The sequence below is a fragment of the Giraffa tippelskirchi genome, chromosome 8 (genome assembly GCF_054371585.1).
Source record: "Giraffa tippelskirchi isolate mGirTip1 chromosome 8, T2T-mGirTip1v1.2.pri, whole genome shotgun sequence".
Lineage (NCBI taxonomy): Eukaryota > Metazoa > Chordata > Mammalia > Artiodactyla > Giraffidae > Giraffa > Giraffa tippelskirchi.
In genome coordinates this window covers 120,265,412-120,291,773 of record NC_137282.1, presented here as the reverse complement: position 1 = coordinate 120,291,773, position 26,362 = coordinate 120,265,412, and the positions used below count along the sequence as shown (strand labels likewise).

Genomic DNA, 26,362 nt, shown 5'->3' with positions numbered 1-26,362 from the left:
TATATGGAACTGGCAGATGGAGAAGCTGGAGGTTGACTTGTAAATACTCTGTTTTGAGGACAGATTTTGTAGGGAGAGGGAGGAAATAGTGACCTATCACACTCAAAAGGCACACACTCCTCTCCCTCTTGCCCGCTCCCCTTCCTTCGTAATCAGCAAAAGGGATCCTGCAGTTGGAGGTTGTCCCGGGGCCGCTGGCGCAGTGCGGACGCGGGAGGCGCGGAGGGGGCGCTGCAGCAGCCGCCGGGCCCCGGATCGGAACCAACGACAACAGCGACCTCGGCCGGCCGGTTCTGCGCCGCTGGCTGCTGCCCCCTAGCCGGGGCTAGTCGTGCGGGGCTGGGTTTTGCTTGTTTTATTTACTTGCATAATGAAACAGCAATTAGAATGGGACAACCCATTACTACATGTGTGGAGTTTCTGCGAACTACTAAGGTGAACTCAAATATTTAGGAGGCTGAAGAAATCGTGTAATTTTGTAAAATTCTGGAAAGCAGTTAAAGAATTAATGGCAATTCTTGTTTTGTTACTTGCTTGTAGGATCTCAAAATCCGTGTATTTTGCTAACTATACATAATCCACTGTTCAGCCCTGCATGAGGGCTTAACTCTTGATGTTCTTAAGGCCTTTAAGCATCATCACATCTAAGCGATATGGGACACTCAAAAAGGCATTGCCTAGTGCGTGTATTAAATGCGATTCATCACCACGGGAAACATGGGGTTGAGGTTTCTTATGGACATCTTCTTTCTTAAAACAACATGTTCTGGTTTGAAGGAGGCCCTTGCTTGCAGTGGTTGTATAAAGTGAGAATGGTGGGTCAGAGTGCCGGCAGGATGGGCTTACCAGCAAGGTCCCGGGCTCTTGGGCTGACAGGGAGCACTGACAGGTATCTGCGAAGGTAGCTCAAAGATTTCCTGATTCTGCAGCCACTGCAGTGAGACACCGCATTCCCATCCACTGCGCAGGGGTCACCGAGGAAAAGTCTGGGAGCCTTCCCTGAGGGGCACACCAGTAAAGGAAGAATTCCATATTGCGTTGCTTCCCAGAGGCGCAGTGGAGTAATTTAAAGCAACAACAAAACTGAATTAACCTTTTGCAAACATTGGGAAGAATATCTCACAGAAGAAAGGAAGGTCATCTTTACTTTATCCTTCTTATTGAGGAAAATTTCTGAGTGAGCAGAAATGGCCTAACTCACCTTGAAACATGCCTAAGAGCACAAACACAGCATAGTAACCAGTTTGCCCCAAACTGTGCATTTATAACAACAAAAAGCAACTAAATAGCAATTATGGTTTTCTGAGCTATAACTTAAGCACAACCCTTATCATCCTGAGTCTTACTGCAGCCATTTGTAAGTTTCAAGTGCACACAAGAACATCATTTATCTCTTTTGGCAGGCAAACACTTTACTGCCCTGCAGTTAAGATTATAGATACTTCGTTTTAGAGCTGTTCATTTCTGTTCTTTGCATCAGTAATCTCAAGGATACTAATAATAAGCTAACCAAATCGTTGAAAGAATTTAGTATTTAGGTTCTATTGTTATTTTCTGGCTTGTTTGTTGCTAATTTATCATCCCTTTCTCCAAATGATGCCATGTTATTAATTGCTTCTTTCTGTGTGGTTATGCAATACTAATGCATTGTGGAATTCAATAAATATTAAATCAGCCAATCAATCCTTTTGGAAGTTAATTTAGTAGAATTCATACCTATTCTTTCCAGTAGGTTTTTATTAATAAAGAATAATTAATATTATAGCAAAATCACAAATTTAAAGTTTGGAAGTAGCAATGAAGGAGGAAGGTCTTTCATACCTTGGAATGAAAAATCAAGATGGAAAAGTATATATAATTTTTTAATTTTTATGATAGTGAGTTGGCACTGTCACCCAAGACAAATGAGTTGTGAAAATTGGTTAAGAGAATTTGGTATCAGGTATGTAGATGATACATCCTGCAGCCCTTTTTCTCTTCAGAGTTTCAACCAAATTGAGAACGCATACAAGGATCCAAAAGGAAATTAAGAGCCTGACTTAGACTCGGAGCTAAGATGGAGCACCTTATCTCTTTTCACCTAACTCTGCTGACCCGCCCAGTCACAACTGAACAAATATCAGCCTTCCCAACACTAGGCAGGAAGGAACCCTACCTGTACTGCTTCTCACCTGAAGACCAGGTGCTCAGAAGAAAATGACACCCTCTGGTCCACGTGGCCTGCAGCACAAGTGAGCAAGAGACAGGATCATGTGTGAGAGGGAGCTTTCCTACACAAGCCCTCCCCAGGGACCCTCATCACTGAGTCATTCCGCTCCCAAAGATGAGCATGAGTAAGGGGCTTAATAAGCTGACTGAAACATCTACAGAACCTCCCTAGAGGTAGGAATGGCACGAATTCCTCATGTGTGCGTCAGGAAGAAACATCGAGAAGAAGTGTCTTCACCTAGGCTGTGTGGTGACCAGTTGAGGAAAAGACAGGGATTGCAGATGACTCAGCTTTGGGGCTAGGATGAAGGAACAGTTATGAAGGCAGAGAAGACAAACAGGTTCAGACCCATTGAGTAGCAGAGTTGTCAGAAAGTCATCCATGTGAAATTACCAATGGACACCTGGTTGGGGAGTCAGAAGCAGAGAAGGATGGGAATCGCAGGCATCAATTATAGTTGGGAAGTCATGCAGGTGGACAGAATTACAAAGGAAGAGAAAGTGTAGAAAGAACTGAAATCTGTTGAGGTCTATCCTGATGGGGCTTTTTTGTAAACCTACATTGCTGGAAATGCCTCATAGAGTAACTATGTTTTCCCTTAATCATAGAACTATGTATTAGATCTGTGGTGAAGAACTGTAAGTCAGAACTGACAAACTATGAAAAACTTAAGGACCAAACTTTTTTATCATCAGTTAAGTTCAGTCGCTCAGTCGTGTCCGAGTCTTTGCGACCCCATGAATCGCAGCACGCCAGGCCTCCCTGTCCATCACCAACTCCCGGAGTTTACCCAAACTCGTGTCCATCGAGTCGGTGATGCCATCCAGCCATCTCCTCCTCTGTCGTCCCCTTCTCCTCCTGCCCCCAGTCCTTCCCAGCATCAGGGTCTTTTCCAATGAGTCAGCCCTTCATAGGAACTATCATAGATATACGTATATCCCAATGATCTGTACTATTCTAGTGTGTGATAGCTTAGGAGTGAATATGATCTGAACTTCGTGCATTCATAGAGGGTGTCTAAAATTCAGAACCATGCAGATCCATCTCCTGACGGTAAACATGGTAAATTGCTTGAGGAAATTGGATCCCAAAGATTACAGGTGGGGAACGTTAAAGTGTGTCCATATTCCATCGGAGAACAAAGAAGCCAACTAAAAGAATTGTGGACGGACTGACATGACAGCTGTGGATTGAGCAAAACTTCTTTCTGAAAGGGTTATCTTGAAGATTCTGACTTTGGAGAACTATGGTTATTGGTAGTGGAAAGAATCAGAACATGTGAAATTCCTTAAAAAATTATTGAATGAAATAATTTTGCCCGTTACACATAACAATAATTTAAAAAAGAAAACCCTACACTTTGTGCAGAAAGTTAAAAAAAAAACAACTAGAATCAGAATTGTGGAGATGTCTAACCCGTTGTGAGCTAGAAAATGAGAGCAGGAAGTGCTTCCGGTTCAGAGGCTTCTCGGGACAGGTGCACATCTGGGGTAAGAAGTCAGCGCACTGAGGACCAGTGGTGAAGAGCCCTCTGCACACCTTCCAGGGAACCGGTTCATCACACTGGGAGAGGCTGAAACCAGACAGGAGGGGGTTGGAGAGAGGGACTACGATGTGGAGAAGAGGCAAGAGTGATGTCTACAATCTTTGGAGAAATTTAGCTCTAGAATGCATGGGCAGAAATGCGAGTAAAACCCAATCATCGTGCTTTCGTCAGGATAGGATACAACTTGGGAGAAGGAGCCAATAGTGGAAGAGAAATTGAGAGTTGAAGGGAGGGGAGAAGACGACCGCCTCTCCCATGTGTTTTGTGGTTCAGCTACTCGTCCTCAGGTCCCCTAAGTCTCCCAGACCTGTTCTTTCTGCTCTCAGGCTGCCTCTGACTCTACAGAGTTAAAACTGGCCCTGAATGGTTGTGATGGCTCCCTGCCCCAACCCCTCCCCACCGGCCCTGGCTACTAATGTTCAGATAGAAGAAGGATTTTTAGGGTAAGAGAAAATACCTTGGAATATCGCTGAGGCTATTTGTAAGCGTTTATTACAAACTTCGGTGAAAGTGAGTGGATGACCTGATTGGTAATCATGCAGAGACATTCCACTGGAATGTTACCCCGGAAAACAAAAAATTTAGGTAAGAATGACTCTAGCAATAAGTTACTTGAAATCATACTAATTTTGGACCGATGACCTTCTTGATTGAACTTGTTTACTCTCAGAAATCGGTGGCATGAAAGAAATTGGGAGGAATCTGAAAAAAGTTGTATGCTTGTTCATTCCCAAGTGGTTTTCATGACAGTCTGAGACAAGGGCTTGTGCTAACTGTATCCATTCTCTTGGACTGAAAGTCCAAGGAGCCACATCATTTGGGAGCATCACTGAAGCATCTAATGTAATCCAGGAGGCAGTTTCCAGCCACCAGAATCAGGGGAGCCATCTATGAATGGATCTCTATTCTCTTAAAATTTTGCATTTCAAGGTAAAAAAATTATTCTTTGCAATAAATACCAAATATTATTTGTAGCAAATATGTCCTATAAAAGATCTTTATTTTACCATAATAAAAATTTGAAAAATAAAGGCATCATTATAAGAGAAAATATTTTATATGACATCATCCCAAATTGTTCTTTTATGTTTTAGAAATTTTAGAGCCGGATTAAGATTTGTTGTTCTAACGGTGGCAAAATTCATCATTCTTGGGGGAAAGGGGTTTGTTCTTTTTTTGTTAACACTACAGACTTCTCGAAAAAGTCTGCTGATTTTGAGAATTTAAAAACATCAATATAATTGAATTCATCTCTTCTGTAATGCTTTGCAGACAGTTTTTGGAAAGTAATCATTTATTATCCAGAAGCAAATAGAATTCATTTCTATAGTTTCCACACTGAGTGTGGTATTAGTCATGCAGCAAAATACTGAGTCATTTGGCTGGAAAATTGACTCATAGTTGTATGAACTGCCAATGGAAGATGTGAGAGCTGTTCATAAATCAAATTATAAAGCTCTCAGAGTTATAAATCACTGCTCAACCTTGTTCATTATTGTTCAGATAGTGTGGACTACTTCTACCATTTCTAAGAATGGGCAACTTACAAAGCAAGTTTGAAAGCAGAAGTCACTGCCTTCTAGATCCAAGATAAGAGTTGTCATATTCATTACAAGCATTTCAACATTCTTAAGGGAAAAAAGAAAGGTAAGCAAGTGGTTTATAGTCGAATGGGCTTCCCAGGTGGCTCCACGATAAAGAATCTGCCTGCCAATGCAGGAGACTCAGGAGATTTCGAGTTCAGTCTCTGGGTTGGGAAGATCCCCTGGAGAAGGAAATGGCAACCCACTCCCGTGTTCTTGCCTGGGAAATCCCATGGACAGAGAGGCCTGGTGGGCTGCAGTCCATGGAGTCGCAAAACACTTGGACAGGACTGAGCAACTAAACTAAACAAAAAACAAAGCAGATACGTTATGAGATGAGTAAATTTTTGATTAGCTAATGTTTATGGATTAAATTCCACATTGTCTTAATAAAATGACAGCAATAGTTAATAACTAAAGGATCTCCATTTCTTACAATAGTTTTTGAAGGACTTTTCCATTAAATATTTTGTGGTAACAGGTTTGTGTACTAATGCATCAATGTGCTAGTAGCCTGAAAGGATGTCACTAAGAGAACAGAAGTAGCAAGTGTACCCAGGAAAAGGGGATGAGTAACTGAGAATTAGTAAAAGATGTTTCAATCATACAGCTCCAGATGTTATTGAAATTATCCAGGTGTAATGGCATCCCATGGATCTAGGAACAGAAAGAAAAAGTATATCTTAACATGACTTTGTGGTTCCAAAATACTTTTTGGAGTAAAGTAGGAAAACAAATAGCAAACTCACTAAATTAGGATATAGTAAAATTTATATTTCAAAGAACAAAGCCAAAAATCGAAAGTGTGTTCTTGCTGGTCTTATCTGTGCTGTAGGAGACTTTAAACTGGGATTCACAAACAGGATTCTAGGGACCTGAAATTATATGTAAAACTGTGGATCTCTTTAGAGGGATATGATCCACAGTTTTCACCAGGTTCTTAAGGAGTTATTACCAAAAAGAGCATCCTCAGAACCATACACACCCACACAGATATACCAAGGCTTCTGAAGCATCAAATCGTTCTCTCATCTATCAGCACCACATCACGCCAGTGACCACCTGCCTCTCAGACTGGGGGAAGGGTCTGAAGCCTCTTCAGACCAGGATAAACTGAGGAAGCTCTCAGCTGTAACTAAACAAACTCAGGGACATTTCCCCAATGCAAGGGAACATCTAAGCAGAGACAGTGTGCTCTGAGCTTCCTTTTCCTCCCACAACTTTAAACGGGTTTGAAGAGGGACTAAAGGGTTCCTTCAGTAGCTTTTATTGGGATGTCAGTTTCAACCCTGAGAGGGGAAACCTGTATTAAACTATCCAGGGTCACTCCACAGACATCTAGATGTTTGAAGGCAGAAGCCCACTCTGAGCCAAAAACACTGGTCCTGGAATTTAGTCTTCAGCTCAGAGTTTGCAACTGCTGCTGCTGCTGCTGCTGCTAGGTCGCTTCAGTCGTAGGATCTCCGTAAATCTTAAAGCTTAACAGAGAGGCAGGTGGACTTCCCTAACAGTCCAGTGGTTAAGACTGCCTCTCCACTGTGGAGGGTTGGGGTTCGATCCCTAGTCAAGGAACTAAAGTCCCACGTGCCACCCTGTGTGGCCAAAAACTAAAAATAAGAAAATTTTTTTAAAAGAACGAGGCAAGGACTTAGTACCAGGCTCCCAGAAACTATTCCTAGACACCCTAGTGAATTTAGCAGCCACTCCTCCTACATCTGCTTAAGCCTCAGCTGTGAGGCTTTTCAATACCCAGTCTTCCCTGGAGATCTGGGAACTGGGGCCCTGAATCCCGCCAGGATAACCCTGCCTGTGGTGTGGAATGGGCTTTCCAGGTGGCTCAATAGGTGAAGAAGTACAGGAGATGCAGGAAACACGGGTTTGACCCCTGCGTCGGGAAGGTCCCCTGGAGGAGGGCATGTCCACCCACTCCAGTATTCTTGCCTAGGAAATCTTGCACGGACAGAGGATTCCATGGGGTCGCAGAGTTAGAGACGCCTGAAGCAAGGAGCACTCAGGCCCAGGGTGTGGAAGGCCGCCGTCCGCCCCGGGAGCTCAGCTCCTTCCCCCCGCTACTCTGCCTCCCCCTGCCCCTTGCCGTGCCTGTGAGCCCCGCTCCCCCTGCCCCTCACCTCCCAGGACGCTAGGTCCCTGTGACCTGTCCCTGTGATCACATCCCCCCACTTCATGAGGCCCTTTGTCTCATTACGGGACTTGCTCACTCCAGGGGCAAGTCCGCCGTCCAGGGGCCCTGATCCCTGGGTCTGGTGGTTCCATCTCCTCCCAGCTCCCTGGCGACCCCGCAGGCTGTGGGAGGTCTTGTGGTACAGCATTCACACATGCCCCGCAGAAGCGGACTCGAGACAGTCCCATTTCCGGAGTGTCTCTGGCCTGTCTGTGCACTGCTCTTGGCACAGTTTCATCGGGGTCCCTCCGCAGTGAAGCAGGAAGCCACTCTGAGGAGATGCTGCGGGCTCACATGCCCCCGCCTGCTGGTGATCTGCCCATGAGCCGACCTGGTCTGGGTCTCCGTGACCCGGAAGCGGGCTGGCGTGACCGCTGTTCACCCCTTGCCCACACTCACAGGGCTCAGGACTTCATGCGCTGGGCTTCCTCATCACGGACTGTAATGTTGCTTCAACAGGGTGTGAAAGACTATTAGAGCCAGAAAATTACTGATACTAGATGAGGGGCACCTACTTTTTTGTTACGATTGATTAAGTAAATTATCTGAAATATGTGACTCAGCATATCAATTATGTTTAGATCTAAACTTTTAAGACTATTAAAGGGCAAAATTAATAGACATTGGTAATTTTTATACACTTCATTTCGTTAGTATACGACATTAATATAGGGTATGTGCTTAGTCGCTCAGTCTTGTCTGACTCTTTGTGACCCTATGGACTGGAGCCCGCCAGGCTCCTCTGTCCATGGGATTCTCCAGGCAAGGATACTGGAGTGGGTTGCCATGCCCTCCTCCAGGGGATTTTCCCAACCCAGGGATCGAACCCAGGTCTCCCACATTGCAGGTGGATTCTTTACCAGCTGAGCCACCAGGGAATGGGGCAGATATTTCAAAGAGAAATTAGCTCGTCCTTTATGTTATAATCAATAGGATAGATTAATATTTGAAAGTTGAATCACTCCTGATTTTTATGCATAGGCGTTAATTCCTGCATCAGAATGATTACATTTTTTGAACTTTAAAAATTGGTCTAAAATTTATTAAAATTATAGTGAGCTCATTTTTCAGTCAACTTTCAAGACAGAATGTTCTACGTTAATCAAAGAAAAAAATGTGAAGTAGAAGATGGTTTGCATGACTTAACTATCCTAAAATAGAGCGTTTCATTGATTCTTACTCTTCTTTAGGCGTGACTCTGCACTTGTGTTTCTGATGAATTGGGAAAGCACATAAATATCAGAGGGTAGAGTGAGGGGACAAGTAATAACAGAGGAATAGCCAAGGAAAATAATACTCACAAAGACTGGTATTCCTTAGAAAAGATTTTGGAGGCCCTACAACCACAAGAAAACTTATCCAGAGTCCCTCTGAGTTTTGCATGTACTCTCTTGTGCAGACTTTCAGATGGTCCTACACACACACACACACACACACACACACACACACACACACACACACACACACGGCTATAGGCTTTTTTTAACTGAAGTATAATTGATTTACAATGTTAATTTCTGCTGCACAGCAAAGTGACTCAGTTATACACATATATATTCTTTTTCATATTTTTTTCTATTATGGTTTATCACAGGATATTGACTATACTTCCCTGTGCCATACAGTAGGACCTTATCTGTCCTATATGTAATAGTTTAAATCTGCTAGTCCCAGACTCCCAGTCGTTCCATCCCCCTTCCCGCTTGGCAGCCACATGTTTGTTCTCTGTGCGACTACAAGCTTTCTATAAACATTAGAGGGGACAGGTGACATTGCGGAGCAGGCGAGGTTGTCTCCCACCGCCCCCAGCCTCTGATTTCCACGCTACTGCCACTCTGCTGTAGACATCTTCTTCCTGAACACATTAGGGTAAAAACGAGGTGGTCTCACTTCTCACTACAGAAGAGTGAGACTGGGCCATTTAGCACCTGGCTCTCCCGCTGCATCAGGAGCAGCAGAGACCCTCTGGTGCAGAAGATGAGGTCGGTGTCTTTCTTTGTTCAAGCTGCTATAACAAAACGCCAGACAGTGAGTAGCTTAGAAACAGCAGAAGTGAACCTCTCACAGTTCTGGAGGCTGGGCTCCTGGATCAGGTGCCAGCAGGGTCGGGTGCTGGTGAGACCCTGCTTCCAGCTGCAGACTGCCGATTCCTCACTGATTCCTCCCCTGGCAGAAGGCTAAGGATCCCCCTGAAGGCTTTCTAACAAGGGAACTAATCCATCCAGGAGGCCTCCCCACCCTTCATGACCTCATCACCTCCCCAAAGCTCCACCACCCGATACCATCACCAATGAGGGTGAGGATTTCAACATACATTTTTAATATATTTGGGGAGGCACCCATTCTGACCATAGCAGCTGGGTGTAGGGAAACCAGGAGGAACTTCCTCCAGTATATATATAATTTAAAAAATAATATGGATATCACCTACCCCCATGTCCCACCTTGCCTGAGGCTGAGCTCAGACTGGTAGCCCATTTCACAGAGAGCACTGGATATTTAGAAATATGTTGGCATTATTTTCCTGGCACTCTGGAACTCACTGAGAGGAGAGTCTTCAGTTCATATTCTGACTTGAGTACTGAAAGGGACCTTCTGTGTCTACACATTCCAAAACCAAACCAATATGTATAGAAAACAATCCAAACCTGTTGGCAATTTGGAAGAATACTTAAGTTTTATTTTGATATTTCTTTAAATGTGGTACCTTTTGCTTCTTACAGTTTAAGAGGTGGCTTTTACATTTTGAATTCCTGAATTAATTGTATTAATGACATATTAAAAGTAAATCTAAATGCATTAATCATTTATATTTTTATTAAATTCATTTGCTTTCATTAGTGGAGACGGCAATGGCACCCCACTCCAGTACTCTTGCCTGGAAAATCCCATGGATGGAGGAGCCTGGTAGGCTACAGCCCATGGGGTCACTAAGAGTCGGACCCGACTGAGCGACTTCACTTTCACTTTTCACTTTCCTGCATGGGAGAAGGAAATGGCAGCCCACTCCAGTATTCTTGCCTGGAGAATCCCAGGGACGGCAGAGCCTGGTGGGCTGCCGTCTATGGGGTCGCACAGAGTCGGACACGACTAAAGCGACTTAGCAGCAGCAGCAGCAGCAGCATGTTTTCATTAGTTACAAAGTTCTCTGTTCTCAATGTCTTATTTCTCAGATATGTTTTTTATAATTTGAGGGTTTCTTGGAACACTGTTTTTCAAACTATGGGTTACATCCATTAGTGAGTTGTGAAATCAATTTAATGCTCTATGATCATCTCTTATTAAAATGAAATAAAATACAGTAGATAGAATAAAAACTGAGAGAACGCATCACATGCAGTAAAAATGAGTGTATTTCCTTAAATTTTGTTTTCAGTGTATGTGTGTGGGTATGTCTGTGGGTATGTGTTTTCTGGATCAAAATGTAGAATGTATTAATATAAATTACATTTAATATATTTAAATATAATATATATTTTATTTATACATTTTAATATAATATCCACTATAAATATATTTAATATATAGAATATATTCAACTGTGAGCTTTGAAAGATTTAAAGTCATTGACATTTATTCATCCAACCCTATGTCTTAGAGAATCTCGTGGCTGTGGTCATATTTAATCTTGCCCACTACAACTACCTGGGGAGTTAATGGTTTCTGTTAGCAAAAAAGTAAAAAATAAAGAAGGGCATATAATTACATGATTTTTTTTTAATAACTAATAATGTTTACTATACAGTCATATCATAATATTCCTTCTGAATTTGCTAATATGCTGGTAATATATACATTGACCCACTTGTTTGTGGATATTAGAACAGTGGCCTGAAATCTACTGAAAATCAGAAATTCTGAAAGAGGTCTGATATGTCCATTCTGGTTGGTCTTAAATGAACTGTCTGTTTGTGAAGAAATTTGAAGATTTGTTCTATAAAGAAATTATGTCAGCAGGAGAAAATTTTAGTACAGTTAAGGATATTAAGCAATTCTGTATTTTTGCCAACTGATTTTTTCCCATTTTCTTACTGTGGTAAAAAGACATAGCATCAAATTTACATCTTAATCATTTTTAAGTATATAGTTCAAGGGCATAAAGTACATTCACACTGCTGTGCAAACACCACCACCATCATCCGTCTCCAAACCGCTTTTCATTTTGCAAAACTGAGCTCTATATCAATAACTTCCCTGTTCCCCCTCCCTGCACCCCGAGTGTATCAGCAACCGCTGTGAATGGGGCTCTGGTATCTGTCACCATCACTAAGCAGTACTTAACAGGTCTCACCGGTTAAATCTGGCAAAAGCCAGTTTTATCAAATAATAACAATTTGCTGTTGGATCTTACAGGCTCTAAATTATGTCTCTCAAGTACTGTTCTAAATATTTTAGTAATAATGTGCAGTGAAGGCATTGAGAGGAAGAGGTTAAAGCAGTTGTTCTGCTCACCAGGAAAAGAAATGGAGATGCAAGAAAAGGAAGCGTATGCACAGCTGAACTTTTCAGCGCGATAACCGATCCCCTAGGCCAGGGCTCAGCAAACTGCTGCCCCTTTGCCTGCCTTTTGTTTCTGTACAGCCTGTAAACTAAGAGCATTTTTTTACAGTTTCAAGTCATGAAAAAAAAAAAGTAAGAATATCATATCATGATATGTGAGAATTGTATAAAATTGAAGTTTCGGTGTCCATAAAATTTTTTGGAGCACATCCATGCTTTTGTGTGCACAGATTGCCTGTGTGCTTTCGTGCTGCAAGGGCACAGCTGGGCAGTTGTGACAGAGACCATGTGGGGCCGCCCATCCAGCGACGTGCCATTGCGATAACTGGACAGCATTTTAGAGTCACGCATACTGTCATACTGCTGTATGACATCGCCTTTTATTTTCTTACTATCAGTGCAGGCCAGTCATGCCAAAGCTAGAAAGAAAGAGAAATCTGGACTCAGTGCTTCTGAAGCAGAGTGGCATGTGGGTTATTTTGTTACGAAATTAGATGGCAAAGCATTGTGTGTATTATACAAGACACTATAGCTGTGCTCTGAAAAAACACATTACCAAACTCAGCACTCATCACAGTATTTCCAGCTCACCGGACAGCAAGTCACAACAATTAGAAAATTTATTTATTTTTACTTTGGGCCATGCCCTGCGGCTCGTAGGATCTTAGTTTCCTGACCAGAGATTGAACCCAAGACCTTGGCAGTAAGAACATGAAGTCCTAACCACTGGACTGCCAGGGAATTCTCCTTGAAAATTTAGAGTGAACTATCACACTATTTTTGTGAATTTCTTCACAAAAATGAGGAATGAAAAGGAGTCTGTGACTAGAGTAAGTTTCTGGGTGGTTTGTTTGTTAGCAAGGAAAGCCATTAGTGACAGTTAATGAAGTCATGCTTTTTTGCAGTAGCTAAAGGCATGTGCCCAGAAAAAAAAACAAATATACTTAAGACTATTAGCTTTTCAGCAGAAACAGTTACTCAAAGGAATGAGGACATCAGAAGCAATGTAATTAAAATACACAGCAAATGACTGAGTGTTTCTTGGCTCATGATGAATCAACAGATGTTACTGATATTGCTTAGTTGTTCTTGTTTATTTGGGGAGTAATTGCTGAGTTTAAAGTGACTGATAAATAAGCCATTATAAATAGTCTTTGTGAAACAACTGTGGGAGAGAATATTTCCTAAGAAGTTGAGAAAATACTGATTCAGTACAACCTGATGTGGAATCTACCAAGATGTGATGCAGTTGATGGTGGTTCAAAATGTGTGTGAAGCCAAAAAAAGATTTGTTGGAAAAATTTATAAAACTTGTGAAAATATAAGGTATTTAAAGCCTACAGTTATTCATTTTATTTTTCATCAGAAGATACTTTGAAGAAAATGTTTGAACCTATTATATATATTTTTTACATAGCTGTATTGAATTATTATTTAAATGCAATTCACCCATTTGAAGCATACAGTTCAATGTGGAGTTTTATTTTTATTGTTATTTGCTTGTTTTATTCACAGGGTTTGTGCAACAACCACCACAATCCAATTTTTAAAAAATATTTTTGGGGCCTCCCTTGTGGTCCATTGGTTAAGACTCTGCTTCACTCAGATGCAGGGGTTATGGGTTCATTCTCTCACTGGGGAACTAAGATCCCACATGTTGCATGGCTTGGCCAAAAAAATTTTTTTTTAATTTTTAAACATATTTTTGTCTTTTTTAATGCCTCATTAGCAGGCATTCCTCTCCGCATCCACCAATCTTTCACCTCTAAGAAACTACTAATGTATTTTTGTTTCTAGAAATTTGACAATTCTTGACATTTCTTATAAATGTAATCATACAATATGCGATCTTTTGAGATTGATGTCTTCAACTTAGCATAAGGTTTCTAAGGCTCATTTATGTTGTAGCATGTATCAGAACTTCATTTCTTCTTATTGCTGAATCATATTTCACAGTAGGGATGTACTTAATTTTATTTATCTAGTCATGAGTTGATAAACTTCTGGGTTTTTCCACTTTTTAGCTGTTATGGCTAATACTGCTGTGAACATTTGAGGTCAAGTTTTTGTTTTGATGTATGCTTTCACTTCTGTTGGATATATACTTAAGAAAGAAATTGATGTGTCATATGGTGATGCAATATTTAACTTTTGGGAGACCTGCCAGACTGTTTTCCAAAATGCATGCCCTATTTTTACAATCCCACCAGCAAGAGTGGGATTCCAATTTCTCCACATCTGTACCATAAGGGTTCCAATTTCTCCACATCAGTACCAAAACTTTTTGTTTTTTGTCTTTTCTGGTTATAGCCATCTCAGCGGATATGAAGAGGCATCTTATTGTAGTTTCTATGAGCATTTGTGTAGTGATTAATGACACTGGGTTATTCATTGTTTATCTTCTTTGAGATAATGTCTGTTTAAATACTTTGTTTAAAAAAGGATTTACTTTTTTGTTTAAAAATAATATCTTTTGTTTATTATCCTTTGTTTAAAAAAGCTGGGTCATTTGTCTTTTTATTATTGTATTGTAAAAGATTTTAGATATCCTGTGTTCAAGTCCCTTATGAGATCTACTTTCAAATATTTCCTTCCATTGTATAAGTTTTCTTTTTACTTTCTTGATGGTATCATTTGTGAAAATAATGTTTTTGTTCATATGTATGAAATCATTGCCTAACCCAAGATCACAAAATTTATATAAACTCTCATACCACTTCAGCATTAGCAAGTGAGCATTTGACTTTAATTTTGAAAAGGAAAAGGGAAGGAAAGGAAAAGAGAAAATGTTGAACACTAATTAAACAAGATTTTTAAAAATTCAATTCTCACTAGGCCTATCTTACAAAAAACTGTACTCAATTATTATTAGTTTAGTTTCAAATATGCAGAGTACATCATGAGAAATGCCGTCCTGGATGAATCATAAGTTGGAATCAACATTGCTGAGAGAAATATCAACTACTTCAGATATGTAGATGATACCACTCTGATGGCAGAAAGTAAAGAGGAACTAAAGAGCCTCTTCATGAGGGTGAAAGAGGAGAGTGAAAAAGCTGGCTTGAAACTCAACATCAGAAAAATTAAGATCATAGCATCCAGTCCCGTAACTTCACGGCAAATAGAAGGAGGAAAAAGTGGAAGCAGTGACAGATTTTAATTTCCTGGGCTTCAAAATCACTGCAGATGGTGACTGTAGCCATGAAATTAAAAGATACTTGCTCCTTGGAAGGAAAACTATGACAAACCTAGACAGCGTATTAAAAAGCATAGATACCGCTTTGTTGATGAAGGTCCATAAAGTCAAAGCTATGGTTTTTCCGGTCGTCAGGTACGGATGTGAGAGCCGGACCATAAAAAAGGCTGAGTGCCGAAGAATTGATGCTTTTGAATTGTGGTGCTGGAGAAGACTCGAGAGTTCCTTGCACTGCAGGGAGGTGGAATCAGTCAGTCCTAAAGGAACTCAACCCTGAATAGTCATTGGAAGCACTGATATTGAAGTTCCAATACTTTGGCCACCTGATGCAGATAGCCAACTCATTGGAGAAGACCCTGATGATGGGAAAGATTGGAGAAAAAGGAGAAGGGGGTGGCAGAGGATGAGATGGTTAGATAGCATCACCTCAATGGACATGAATTTGAGCAAATTCCGGGAGATAATGGAAAACAGAGGAACCTGGCTGCTGCCTGCTTCCTTTGCTAGAGTTGCAAAGAGTCCAATACAACTTAGTGAACGAACAACAACAACATTTCAAATTCATGGATGAAAAGTTTTGAAGATTTATGTTCTTTCTTACTTGTAAATACCCACGTAATATGCTTGATTTTGCCTCTTGGCCTGCAAAGCCTAAAAAATATACTATCTGACCCTTCACAGAAAATATGTATTGGCCTTGCTCTGAGTAAACAGATGAATGATATTTGCTATGAGTGGAGATTTTGTCGACAGAATGCTCTCTAAATAATTATATATCACTGATTTAAGATTGCTAATGGCAAACACACTTAGGATCTGTGGATTTACAACTCCATAGAGTAGGTCATGCGAGCTACACACCTCTGAGGTATAAAATGGAGGTGTGTCACAACCTAAACACACCCACTGTGTGAGCTGACCCCCAAATCTTGGAGGTCTCACCTCTTATTCTAGAAGGAAGGACCTACAAAACCAGCAGGAAGTCCTAAATTTCTCCCCATTCTTCCTGTGCCTTTTTTAGAAATTGGAGTATAATTGCTTTACAATGTCATGTTAGTTTCTTGCCTGTGCCTTTTGATTGCTTGTATCTTTGGAACTATTAATAAAACTTCATACTAGGTAAGGTCTCTGGTATTTGTGAGTCAGATATAATAGTCTAATCCCATGTGTTAGATGAAACACTATTCATGTATTTAAAAACTTAGAGTAAATTTTCAAAGAGTCAAACCAAGCAGTCTTGGAAAGATCATCCCAAATATAATTTTATGCTTGGAGTAGAGAATAATTCATTTCTCTGAAAATATGTAAAAGATCCATATTTTCTAAAAAGAGTATTTGGTATAATTTGGTAAGGAGCGTAGTTACCTTCTGTTTAACAGTTCCTTTGAGATCAGTCTCTTCTGTAAAGTTTTATCGGGAGTGTACTTAGTCACTCAAGTCGTGTCCGACTCTTTGCAACCCCGTGGACTGTAGCCCACCAGGCTCCTCTGTCCATGGGATTTTCAGGCAAGGATACTGGAAGGGGTTGCCATTTCCTTCTCCAGGGCTTCTTCCTGACCCAAACTCCTGTCTCCTGTGTCTCCTGCATTGCAGACAGATTCTTGACCTGCTGAGCCATCAGCTATATAAATTGGATATCTTTTCATGAAAACAAACCCAACATTTGCAAGTAAAAAGGATGCTCGGATCAAATGTGCTGAATCATCCATATACAGTAAAAGATAGATTTGATCATTTCCACTCTATTCAGCTTAAACACTATCATCTGCTTTATCAGGTTTGGAAAAAATGATTCTCCCTTAAAATTTTTATGAAGTCTATTATCTTTGAAATTTCTCCTCATTCTTTACAGTACTATTCGTAAGTTTATACCAAAGAAGCTATTCCATCTCAAAACTTTAGAGGTTTCAGAAAAAAAAAAAAAGGGACCAATTTCTAGGCCATTATTGATCTCCCTTGGAATATTTTGGTCCTGATGAGATCTGCTACCTTTAATGTCTTCTTCCTAAGACAGTCTTCATTTGCATCATTTTGTAATGTTTCTGCTTAGACTTCTCATAACTGACAAGAAAAAACTGGTAAAGATGGGGAAAAAATTATACTATTTAATTTTATAAGTGACAACTTCCTGCATCCCACATGTTGGAAACATATCATCCTCATGATTTGGAATCAAGTGGAAGCGTCCTAAATAGGCTGGTGGGAGAAGAACGTCAGGAGGTATCGAGTAAAATAGTTTACTTGAGTGACTAGTGCCTTTATGAAACATACAGTTACCAACATATTGTGTATCCCTTTGCTTTTGCTTTTTTATTTCATGTATGACCAAACATCTCAAAATATCCCTACTTTTTTAGATTTTATTAACTTTATTCAACAGTCTAATAAAGATAGAAAAATGTTACAGTTTTATACATACCTACATATACTTCCCGGAGAAGGCAATGGCACCACACTCCAGTACTCTTGCCTGGAAAATCCCATGGATGGAGGAGCCTGGTGGGCTGCAGTCCATGGGGTCGCTAAGAGTTGGACCCAACTGAGCGACTTCACTTTCACTTTTCACTCTCATGCATTGGAGAAGGAAATGGCAACCCACTCCAGTGTTCTTGCCTGGAGAATCCCAGGGACGGCGGAGCCTGGTGGGCTGCCGTCTATGGGGTCGCACAGAGTCGGAGACGACTAAGGTGACTTAGCAGTACATATACTTTCATTTTTTCTGTTTTTTATTTGTTTTTTATGGAAAGGTATTTTATTTTAGACACAGCAGGCAGTGTGTACATGTCAATCTCAAACTCCCAATCTATCCCTCTCTCACTTCCTCCCTGGTAACCATAAGTTCATTCTCTAACTTTATGAGCCTGTTTCTGGTTTTTAAATAAGTTCATCTGTATATTGTTTTTTCAGATTCCACATATAAGTGATATCATATATTTGTCTTTCTCTATGTTGCTTTGCCTAGTGTGATAATCTCCAGGTCCATCCATGTTGGTGCGAATGGCATTATTTTGTTGTTTTTTATGGCTGACTAGTAGTCCGTTGTATATATGTAACATATCTCCTTTATCGATTCCTTTGTTGATGGACATTTAGGTTGCTTCCATGTCTTGGCTGCTGTGAACAGTGCTGCAATAAACACTAGGATGCATGTATCTTTTCAAACCATGTTTTTCTCTCGTTTTTCATTTTAGGGCAAAAGATTAACAGAGTAGCCCCATCTCATGGGCTTTCCCCCCTCCCACAATTTCACAAAACCTTTGGTAACTAACTAAGAAAATGCAGAAGATCTTTCAAACAGAGGAAACAGCTGATTCCCAAGCTCTCAGAAAAGGAAAGAGGAAAAGGACGGAGCCAATGGACTCAGAGAACGTGGCCGGTGACCCAGACAGAGCGCAGGTGGGTGTGCTGCTGCTGGGGGGTCCACCGTGATTCCACAGTTCCTTTCACAATTTGTTAGTGCACTTCCCCCTGTTGTATCAGTTTATTCTTCCCTTTAATTCTTTATTCAACTGAAGGAATAAAATTTCATGTTCTCTTTTTATTATTGAACACGTTGAATGTGAAGCATACTCAGAAGACGTCTTACATACTTCTACTGAAGTGTGGCCAGTTACGCGTTGTTCAAACTTTCCTTGACATCCTGGGCTATTAAAGATCAGCAAACCGTCAAAAAATGTTTCTTTCCTCCCCAAAACCACTGGAGAAATTGGAACACCTCTTCTAAATGTACTGTCTGCTTTTCTTTTTTGACTGCAGTTTGTAGTCAGGGCCCCTTTCTTGTTTGTATTCATTCACTTATTCCTTTTTGATCTGAATTCCCCACTCACATTCTCCTCTTACACTTTGGACAAATTATCCATGTGTTTATTCTGTGCCTTTTTGTGTGCCTTTGTAATGCATGAAGTGTTTATGTGCATATATTTTTAATTTCTCTTATGGTTTAGAATATTTTTTAGTCCCTGGGAATGGTGTCTAGAGACATCGAGAATGGTCCAGCACGTGGCACATGTCCATCCTCGGCTGCCCTACTGCACAGCCTCTAACAAAGCTAGACTGACTTGAACCCCTGCCAATAGAGTTGTTTACCTTTAAACCCAGAAGTTGGCTGCTGCTGCTGCTGCTAAGTCGCTTCAGTCGTGTCCGACTCTGTGCGACCCCATAGACGGCAGCCCACCAGGCTCTGCCGTCCCTAGGATTCTCCAGGCAAGAATACTGGAGTGGGTTGCCATTTCCTTCTCCAGTGCATGAAAGGGAAAAGTTAAAGTGAAGTCGCTCAGTCGTGTCCGACTCTTAGCGACCCCATGGACTATAGCCTACCAGAAGTTGGAGGAAGTACCAAAATCCACGTGTGGAATGTGCCCAGGCTGACTTTGAGAAGTTGGCTCTGTGAGACCCAAAGATCTTATGAGGTTTTCTGAAATGAAACATCTCAGCTGGGCCTATGGTGGGTCCATGTCTGCTAAGTGTGTCCGTGACTGGGTTACACATTCTTTCCTTATAGAGGGACAGAAAATCCTTGTAAAAGTGTTGGAGGCACAAGCACCGAGTCAGAAACCTAAATTTAAAATGAAGGCTTTTTCACCTGAAATTAATGAAATACTGTTAATCAACTATACTCCAATATAAAATGTTAGATTTTTGAAATAAAATAAAAATTAAATGAAGCATTTTTGGGTAATTAAAAAATCAAAAGGCTAAAAATTATATAGTGTATATATAGTATATATATAAAATATATAGTATGATCATAATATATATATAGTGTGTGTGTGTATGTGTGTGTGTGCGTGTAAAACATCTCCCACCCATCCTGTTCCCCAGCCCCCATCATAGGGAACCACATGTTTGGCTTTCTTGTTCATCATCCCAGTGTTTCTTTGTTAAAATAAAGCAAATTGAATGTAGATATTCTTATCCCCTCTTCTGCACAAAGAGTAACTTACTAGATAGCCTGCTTTGTACTTTGCTTTTTTTATTTAGCATATTTTGCAGATCTTTCTATTAGTGCATAAAGAACTCTCTCTTCTGTACATCAGCACCCCCTGGACGTATGTAACCTTTTTTACTTATCCAGCCCCCTAGCATGGACATGGATTGTTTCCAGTCTTGTTCTTTCTACAAATCACACTGTACTGTACAACATTATGCCTCCATCATCTTGCACATCATTTAGTAGTATGCTGGTATCATAATATACACCTCAATCTGTTTCTGATTTTTCAATCAGTGCTGCTTTCAACTTCTGTCTGATTTGCTGTTATATATGATTCATTGTGTCTAAGAAAGCACAGCATTATTTCACATGTGCTTTTCTCCAATGATGAAGACTTAGATTTCCTCCAGCATCTTAGTACTACAATCAATGACAAAGAAGTGTCCATTTACATGTTCTTTTAAGAAACAGCCTGAGAATGTCTCTTGGATAAACACTCAAGAGGGTGAGTAATTGCTTTCACGTGACAATGAAACTGCTTTCGGGAAGGTATACTTGGAACACACGCCCAGCAGCAGCACCTCAGGGGTTCCGTGTTTGTGCTTCCCTGCCAACACGCAGCATTTATGTCCTTATTGCATATATTTGGTAACTGAGGGGAGAAAATGATACCTTGTTTCAATTTGCTGGTGCAGGAAGGGGGTCCAGAGGTTCCTCGAGGGTGAAAGAGTCACCTGCTCTAGCAGGCCCGTGTTATGGTTTCTTTTGCGATTTGTGTCTCTCAAAAACTTTACAGCTGATCAAACTATTCCTATTCGGTTTTCTTGCCAAAAACTACGGCCACACATCTTACTTGGTCCTAAATAAGCCTGAAAACTCTCCTCTTTTTTACAGCTGCTCAGCCTCTTTTCTCTCCAGCTTTTGGCAGTGACTTAATTCCCAATGAAACAAAAACCTTGACGGTAATGCACTGAAGCTGAGGTTTACTTCTGGGATGGATATCAATGTCTGGCAGAGAGCACTTAAAGAGAAGCACCTGAGAAGGCCTTGAGGTCACAGGCTTACCTCCTGCCATTTAGATGTAGATGTCTTTTTTTTTTTTCTCAAATCTTGAAGATTTAACATTACTGGACTCAGTTTAGATCGCTTGCTGCATTCTCAGTGTCCACGGAAGAAGAAAGTCTTCCGTTTCTGCAAACCAAGTAGCACTGACAGGAAGTCACTGATGCACACAGACACTCTCTTTCCAGGCTCAGTAAGCACACGATCTGCCTCCAAGGCATCGCAGGTGACCATTTATCAACTGTGTCATCACTGAGGTCTAACAAGAGTCAATGACCTTCCAACATGTTACACCTGTGCTCCTTTTGCTCACAACCTGACCTCTAAGTGATTGAAACATATGTTACTTTTTGGGTATCTGGCTTCTAGTTTACAGAATTGACATTAGGATGCATGTTGCAAAAGCTGTAAGGAAGACCCAAATATCACAGTGGCTATAAAGATAGTTTATTTCCCTTTCACACAACAGGAAGCAGAGTTCTGGTTGCTATGGCAGCTCCACAATGTTGAGGATCCCTCTTATCTTCCGTATCTACCTTCCTGAATACACAGCCTTGGCATCTGGGTCAAGGTGGCTGCTTCAGCACCTACCCTCACGCCTTTCTCTTTGCCAGCAGAGAAAGGAGAATTGAAGCAGGATAAAACATGCCCGTTCCTTGGTACACATTGTCTCTACTCCTATTGATTGGCGGAAGCTTAGTCACATAGCCACACTGAGATGCCCAGGAGTCTGGAAAATGTCATCTAGCTGACATCCACCTGCTGAGCTGAAAAGCTACAGTCGTATGTGGAGGAGTAGGGGGACAAGGGCCTGGAGATAGCCAGCAGGCTCCATCCCTGTCCGTACCTCTACTGAGTTTTTATACTTTCTGCTGGGTTTTTTCACCTATTCTGGGGGGATTCCTGTTCTCTTCTTATTGATTGGTACGTATACCTTATCTGTTACAGGTTTTAGACATCTTCTCTAGATCTATCGTCTATTAACTTTGTCTTCCAATGATGTTTAAAATGGATTCGCTTTAGCTTGATGTTCTCTCTTGTATGAACTTGCTACAAGAACTAAATCATGTATTCTGCTTTTTTTCCAATTACTCTGCATAGAATTATGATCTCAGTAGGCATCCTTCAGTTTTTTTTCAAAAATATTTCATTTTTATTTAACCAAATCCATCATCATTCAATTTAAAATTTACATGGCTAGTGTGAATACATTAGCTACTTGCCCACATAGGACAATAGTCATTTTCATTACCAGTATATATAGTATATATGTCACATATGTATATGGAATAATGAAATATATACACATACATAGATTTGTATAGTTGTAAAATAAGGAGTGAGGTTGAATGTATACATTACCAATCATACAAAAATGAAATCATATTTTCTATAATTGATCCCACCTGGCTTTCAATTCTCCATCCCTGCTTGATAAGGAAGTGAGGGGGTGGGGAGTTTGAACTTGTCCATTGACAGTGAATTACAGTTAGAGTGTTCCGGGGTTTAAAAGTCCCTTGAGGTATTGGTATGATTTAAGTCTTAATGAGACTAGACTCTCACCCTCCTCTGCTTCCTGTTTTTTTTCTAAGAAATGATTCAAGTTTTGAGGAGTCTTGTACATCATCCAGCGTCTGTGGAGGGACGGCTGCCCTTCCACCCGGCTCTAGTCTTCTTGGTGGTTCCCGGGTGTCCAGTACTGGGACTGCTGAGGCGCAGGGGCCCCTCCAGCCCCCGGGGGTCCTGTTGCCACTGTCTACTGATGTCTTCCCTGCTGGAACCCACTGCCATCTTCTGTAAGGGTCTGTCACTGTATAGCCTCTCTGTTCACCTGTTCCCCCAGCACTTAGGCAGTTCCTGACCGGGACTCAGGGACCATTCAGATTCTCCAGCTGCTTTGCCTGATCTCCAAGGGGTCTGGACACTGTCTCTGGTTCACTTGGCCACACACCCCTTTTGGCCATTTCTGATCTGGGGCCCAGAAAGGCACCATGTCGCCCTGATATTGCTGGACAGGGAGCCCGTTTATGATGCGCTGAGAAGCCCAGAGCGACCCTGCTGCCTACACTGGCTTCATTCATCTGGACGTTTCTGTCATCTACCCTGACCCGTGACCCACCTCCATTCCCCACAAAGGTCAGGGCGGGGAGAGCAGACGCGAATCTTTCTGTCTTTCTTATCCCTAATCCCCCTTGCTCCTCAACCCAGCCCCAGGAAGTGTCTCCCCTTCCTATTCAGCAGGAACTTTCTTGATGCCATGCCTTTATCTCTCTCTGTTAAAAAAAAATTATTGTAATATAGCTGATTTACAATGTTGTGTTAGTTTCAGGTGTACATATGCCTTTATCTCTTGTCCTCTGAAGTTTATGTATGTAAACATCATACTCCAGGCTTCTAGGTTTGGATCTTTATAAATTCTATTCTGTGTTCTAATTTTCCAGATTTAGATTTATATAAATACAAAGATAAGCTTTATAATTTGAGAAAATCTTTTTCTTTCTCTACGCAGCCTAGGTTTTACAGCTCAAGCGTACACATTTCAGACTGTTGTCCTGCTGTCCTCAAAAAATATCTTTTAAACTAAAAGGTAAACATCAGGGCTTTGTTCTGGGTAAATCTCTCTCCTTCCTCTGGTGGAATAAACCCCCAAATTGGCCTCATGGCTTAGTCTGAACAGAGAGGCTGTGGAGGAGGCAATGGGAGAAAAATGGAGGATGTGGATGAGTTATGCAGATCTGAATGGCGCTCTGGTTGTTTCTGCTCTGTTATACCATTTTTCTACTTTGTGTTTTCACTAACATTAAGCTGAAAGTCAGAATCCTGATGACTGTTTTGAGAAAGACATGTGTGTGAAGCTTTGATGTCCTCCCTTTCTCTGAGTTCCCCTGGATGGTGGAGGACCAGGCTGAGGCTAGATCACTCGCGAGGACCCAGCTCCCTCCTGGGAGAGCAGGAGCCTGTAGGTCTGATTAAGTCCCAGCAGCACCCAGAACACAGGCTAAACTGCAAAGCTGCCTTGATGCTTTTGTTGTGCCTGCCTTGTATTTTAGAGAGACCCATATTCGGGAAATGCCTTTCTGCCTGGTGAAAGCTCCAGTGAGGATGAAGAGCCTCTAGCAGAACTGTCAAAGGAGGAACTGTGCACAAAAATAAAAAGCCTGAAACAAAAACTAACAAACATCCGGAAGGAAAACAGCCGGCTTCGACAGTCTTTGGTCATGCTGCAAGGTAAACCCAGAGAAAACTGACATGTTTAGATAAAAGGAAAAATACTTGATGAGTGAAAAGTATTTAAATCAGTTGTCAAGAATGAAAAAATCAGTGCCTTAGAGGAAAAATTTAAAACTACATTTTAAGAAAATCTAGGATTACACAATTTAACATGGATGCACTCTATCAAAGCCTCAGTTTATTGCTTAGAAAATTTTGGATTATTCCTACAAAATACCAATGTTGTATTCATTTAATAATGTCCAACAAATATTTACTGAGCATTTAATATAGGCCTAGAGAGAAGAGATCAGTTAGATAAGAGATACAACATGTTCACGATGTACTTATCTCGTTCCCCTCTGCTAACGAAAGCACTAGAAAATGGAGCCTGTGGTGATCCCTTACAGAATCACTGGAATTAAAGATTCCATATATTAAATTTCAGATTTGGAGTTGGGAGGGGTGGTTTGTAAAATAATCACATTCCATTGACAACTTACAAAGGAGAAAGATAGGCCCAAGAAAACTGAAACTCCCCTGGTGTAATGCTTTTTGACAGAACCTATTAACATATTATGTTTAAGTGTTTATTTTTTTAATTATGTTTTCCATTTGTAGTTAAGCATCATGCACTATTTTTATAGCTGAATTATATTGTGTTGGAAAGCATTCTGTTACAGAAGAGTAAACCCATAGTATATTTAGAAAATGCATCCTTCCAGCTGCTGTGTGCAGAATGAGTACAAGGAGCACAGAAGGAAAGTGGGGAAAAACCACTTTGAAAGGTGCTCCAGTCCTCATACTACAGGATGCAGCCTTGCGCAGGGCTGTGGCCATGGAAATAAAGAAGACGATCTCACAGTATCCTGGGAGGCAGAAATGGCAGGAGACAGAACAAGGTCGTGAGCTAGATCGACACAGTGATGGCTCAGATGCCTTCCTACAATTATTGATTAAGTTGAAGGCTTCTTAGTTTTAAGGAGAAACAGGGACATGTGAATGGAAATAAGATATTTATTCCACCAACAAGCTATTCTCTCTTTATTTTTTACATCTTAAATATTGCATTTTTATAACTGATGGATTTTCCTCGTGAGGTTTTTGCAGTTTTCCTTTTTATTAGGACGTTAGTCATTTTGGATTAAGGCCTACCTCGTTTTAACTTGATTACATCTGTAAGACCCTATTTCCAAATAAGGTCACATGCTGAGATTTTGGGGGTTAGACGTCAACATCTCTTTTTTGGAGGTACACAGTTCAGCCCACCATATTCCATATTGCTAACCCCAAAGGTCATTTCTGAGGGGTCACATTAAGTGCCCTGCTACCTTTGACGCCGTGGCTACGTCTCCTCCCCTGGCTTCAAGGACACCTGTTTCCTCATCTGCTGCTGAGCTTTCCGTCCCAGTCTGTGTGTCTGCCTCATTTCATCATGTTACCCTCCAAATAGCTAACGAGGCCCAGGCTCAGCCCCTGGACCCCTTTCTTTTCTGTCTGCGTGCACTCCATAGGGGATCATGTTCAATTCGATGGTGTTAAATTCAACAGTAGCTGTGATTCTTAGACGTACCTCTGGCCTGGACTTCTCCCTTTAGCTCCCGGCTCACTGTCTGACTGTATTTACAAAACTGGCAGGTATCTCAGGTCAGCCGGTCCCATCCGTGTTCCCAGCCTTCCCTCCCCACTTGCTCCTGTCTTTCCTTTTTCCTTGTCTTGGTTAATGCTAACTTCATAGTTACAGTTTCTCAGGTCAAAAATCACGATGCTATCTTGTAGTTCTTTTACACCCTACACTCAGTCTCTTGGCAGATCCTACTAACCTCCCCTTCAACACATCCCTGGTTCAGACTAGTCCAGATCGCCAGCATCTCTCACCTAGGCTGCCATGGTGGCTTTCTCCCTGGTCTTGTGTTTTTGCTCACGGTCCTTTGCAGGCCC

At 41.2% G+C, this 26,362-nt stretch overlaps 1 protein-coding gene, 1 non-coding gene and 1 pseudogene across 3 annotated transcripts in view; all 3 read left to right on the top strand.

Annotated features, from left to right (window-relative positions):
• Positions 1-26,362, top strand: part of BEND6 (BEN domain containing 6) — a 61,406-nt gene that overhangs the window by 628 nt on the left and 34,416 nt on the right. Inside the window, exons 1-3 of one of the 2 annotated variants that reach the window (XM_081519757.1) lie at positions 3,703-4,685; positions 18,408-18,612; positions 24,262-24,439. In XM_081519757.1, coding sequence (XP_081375883.1) covers positions 18,493-18,612; positions 24,262-24,439 — 298 coding nt within the window. In that variant the 5' untranslated portion in view covers positions 3,703-4,685; positions 18,408-18,492. Of the gene's footprint in view, positions 1-3,702; positions 4,686-18,407; positions 18,613-24,261; positions 24,440-26,362 lie in introns of those variants that run through there. The other variant, XM_081519756.1, reaches the window with a different exon arrangement.
• On the top strand, positions 2,731-2,858 carry LOC145519322 (small nucleolar RNA SNORA18). Its single transcript, XR_014063728.1, has one exon. It is a non-coding gene; the product is annotated as a small nucleolar RNA SNORA18 (small nucleolar RNA).
• On the top strand, positions 19,204-23,011 carry LOC145517076 (large ribosomal subunit protein eL34 pseudogene; annotated as a pseudogene).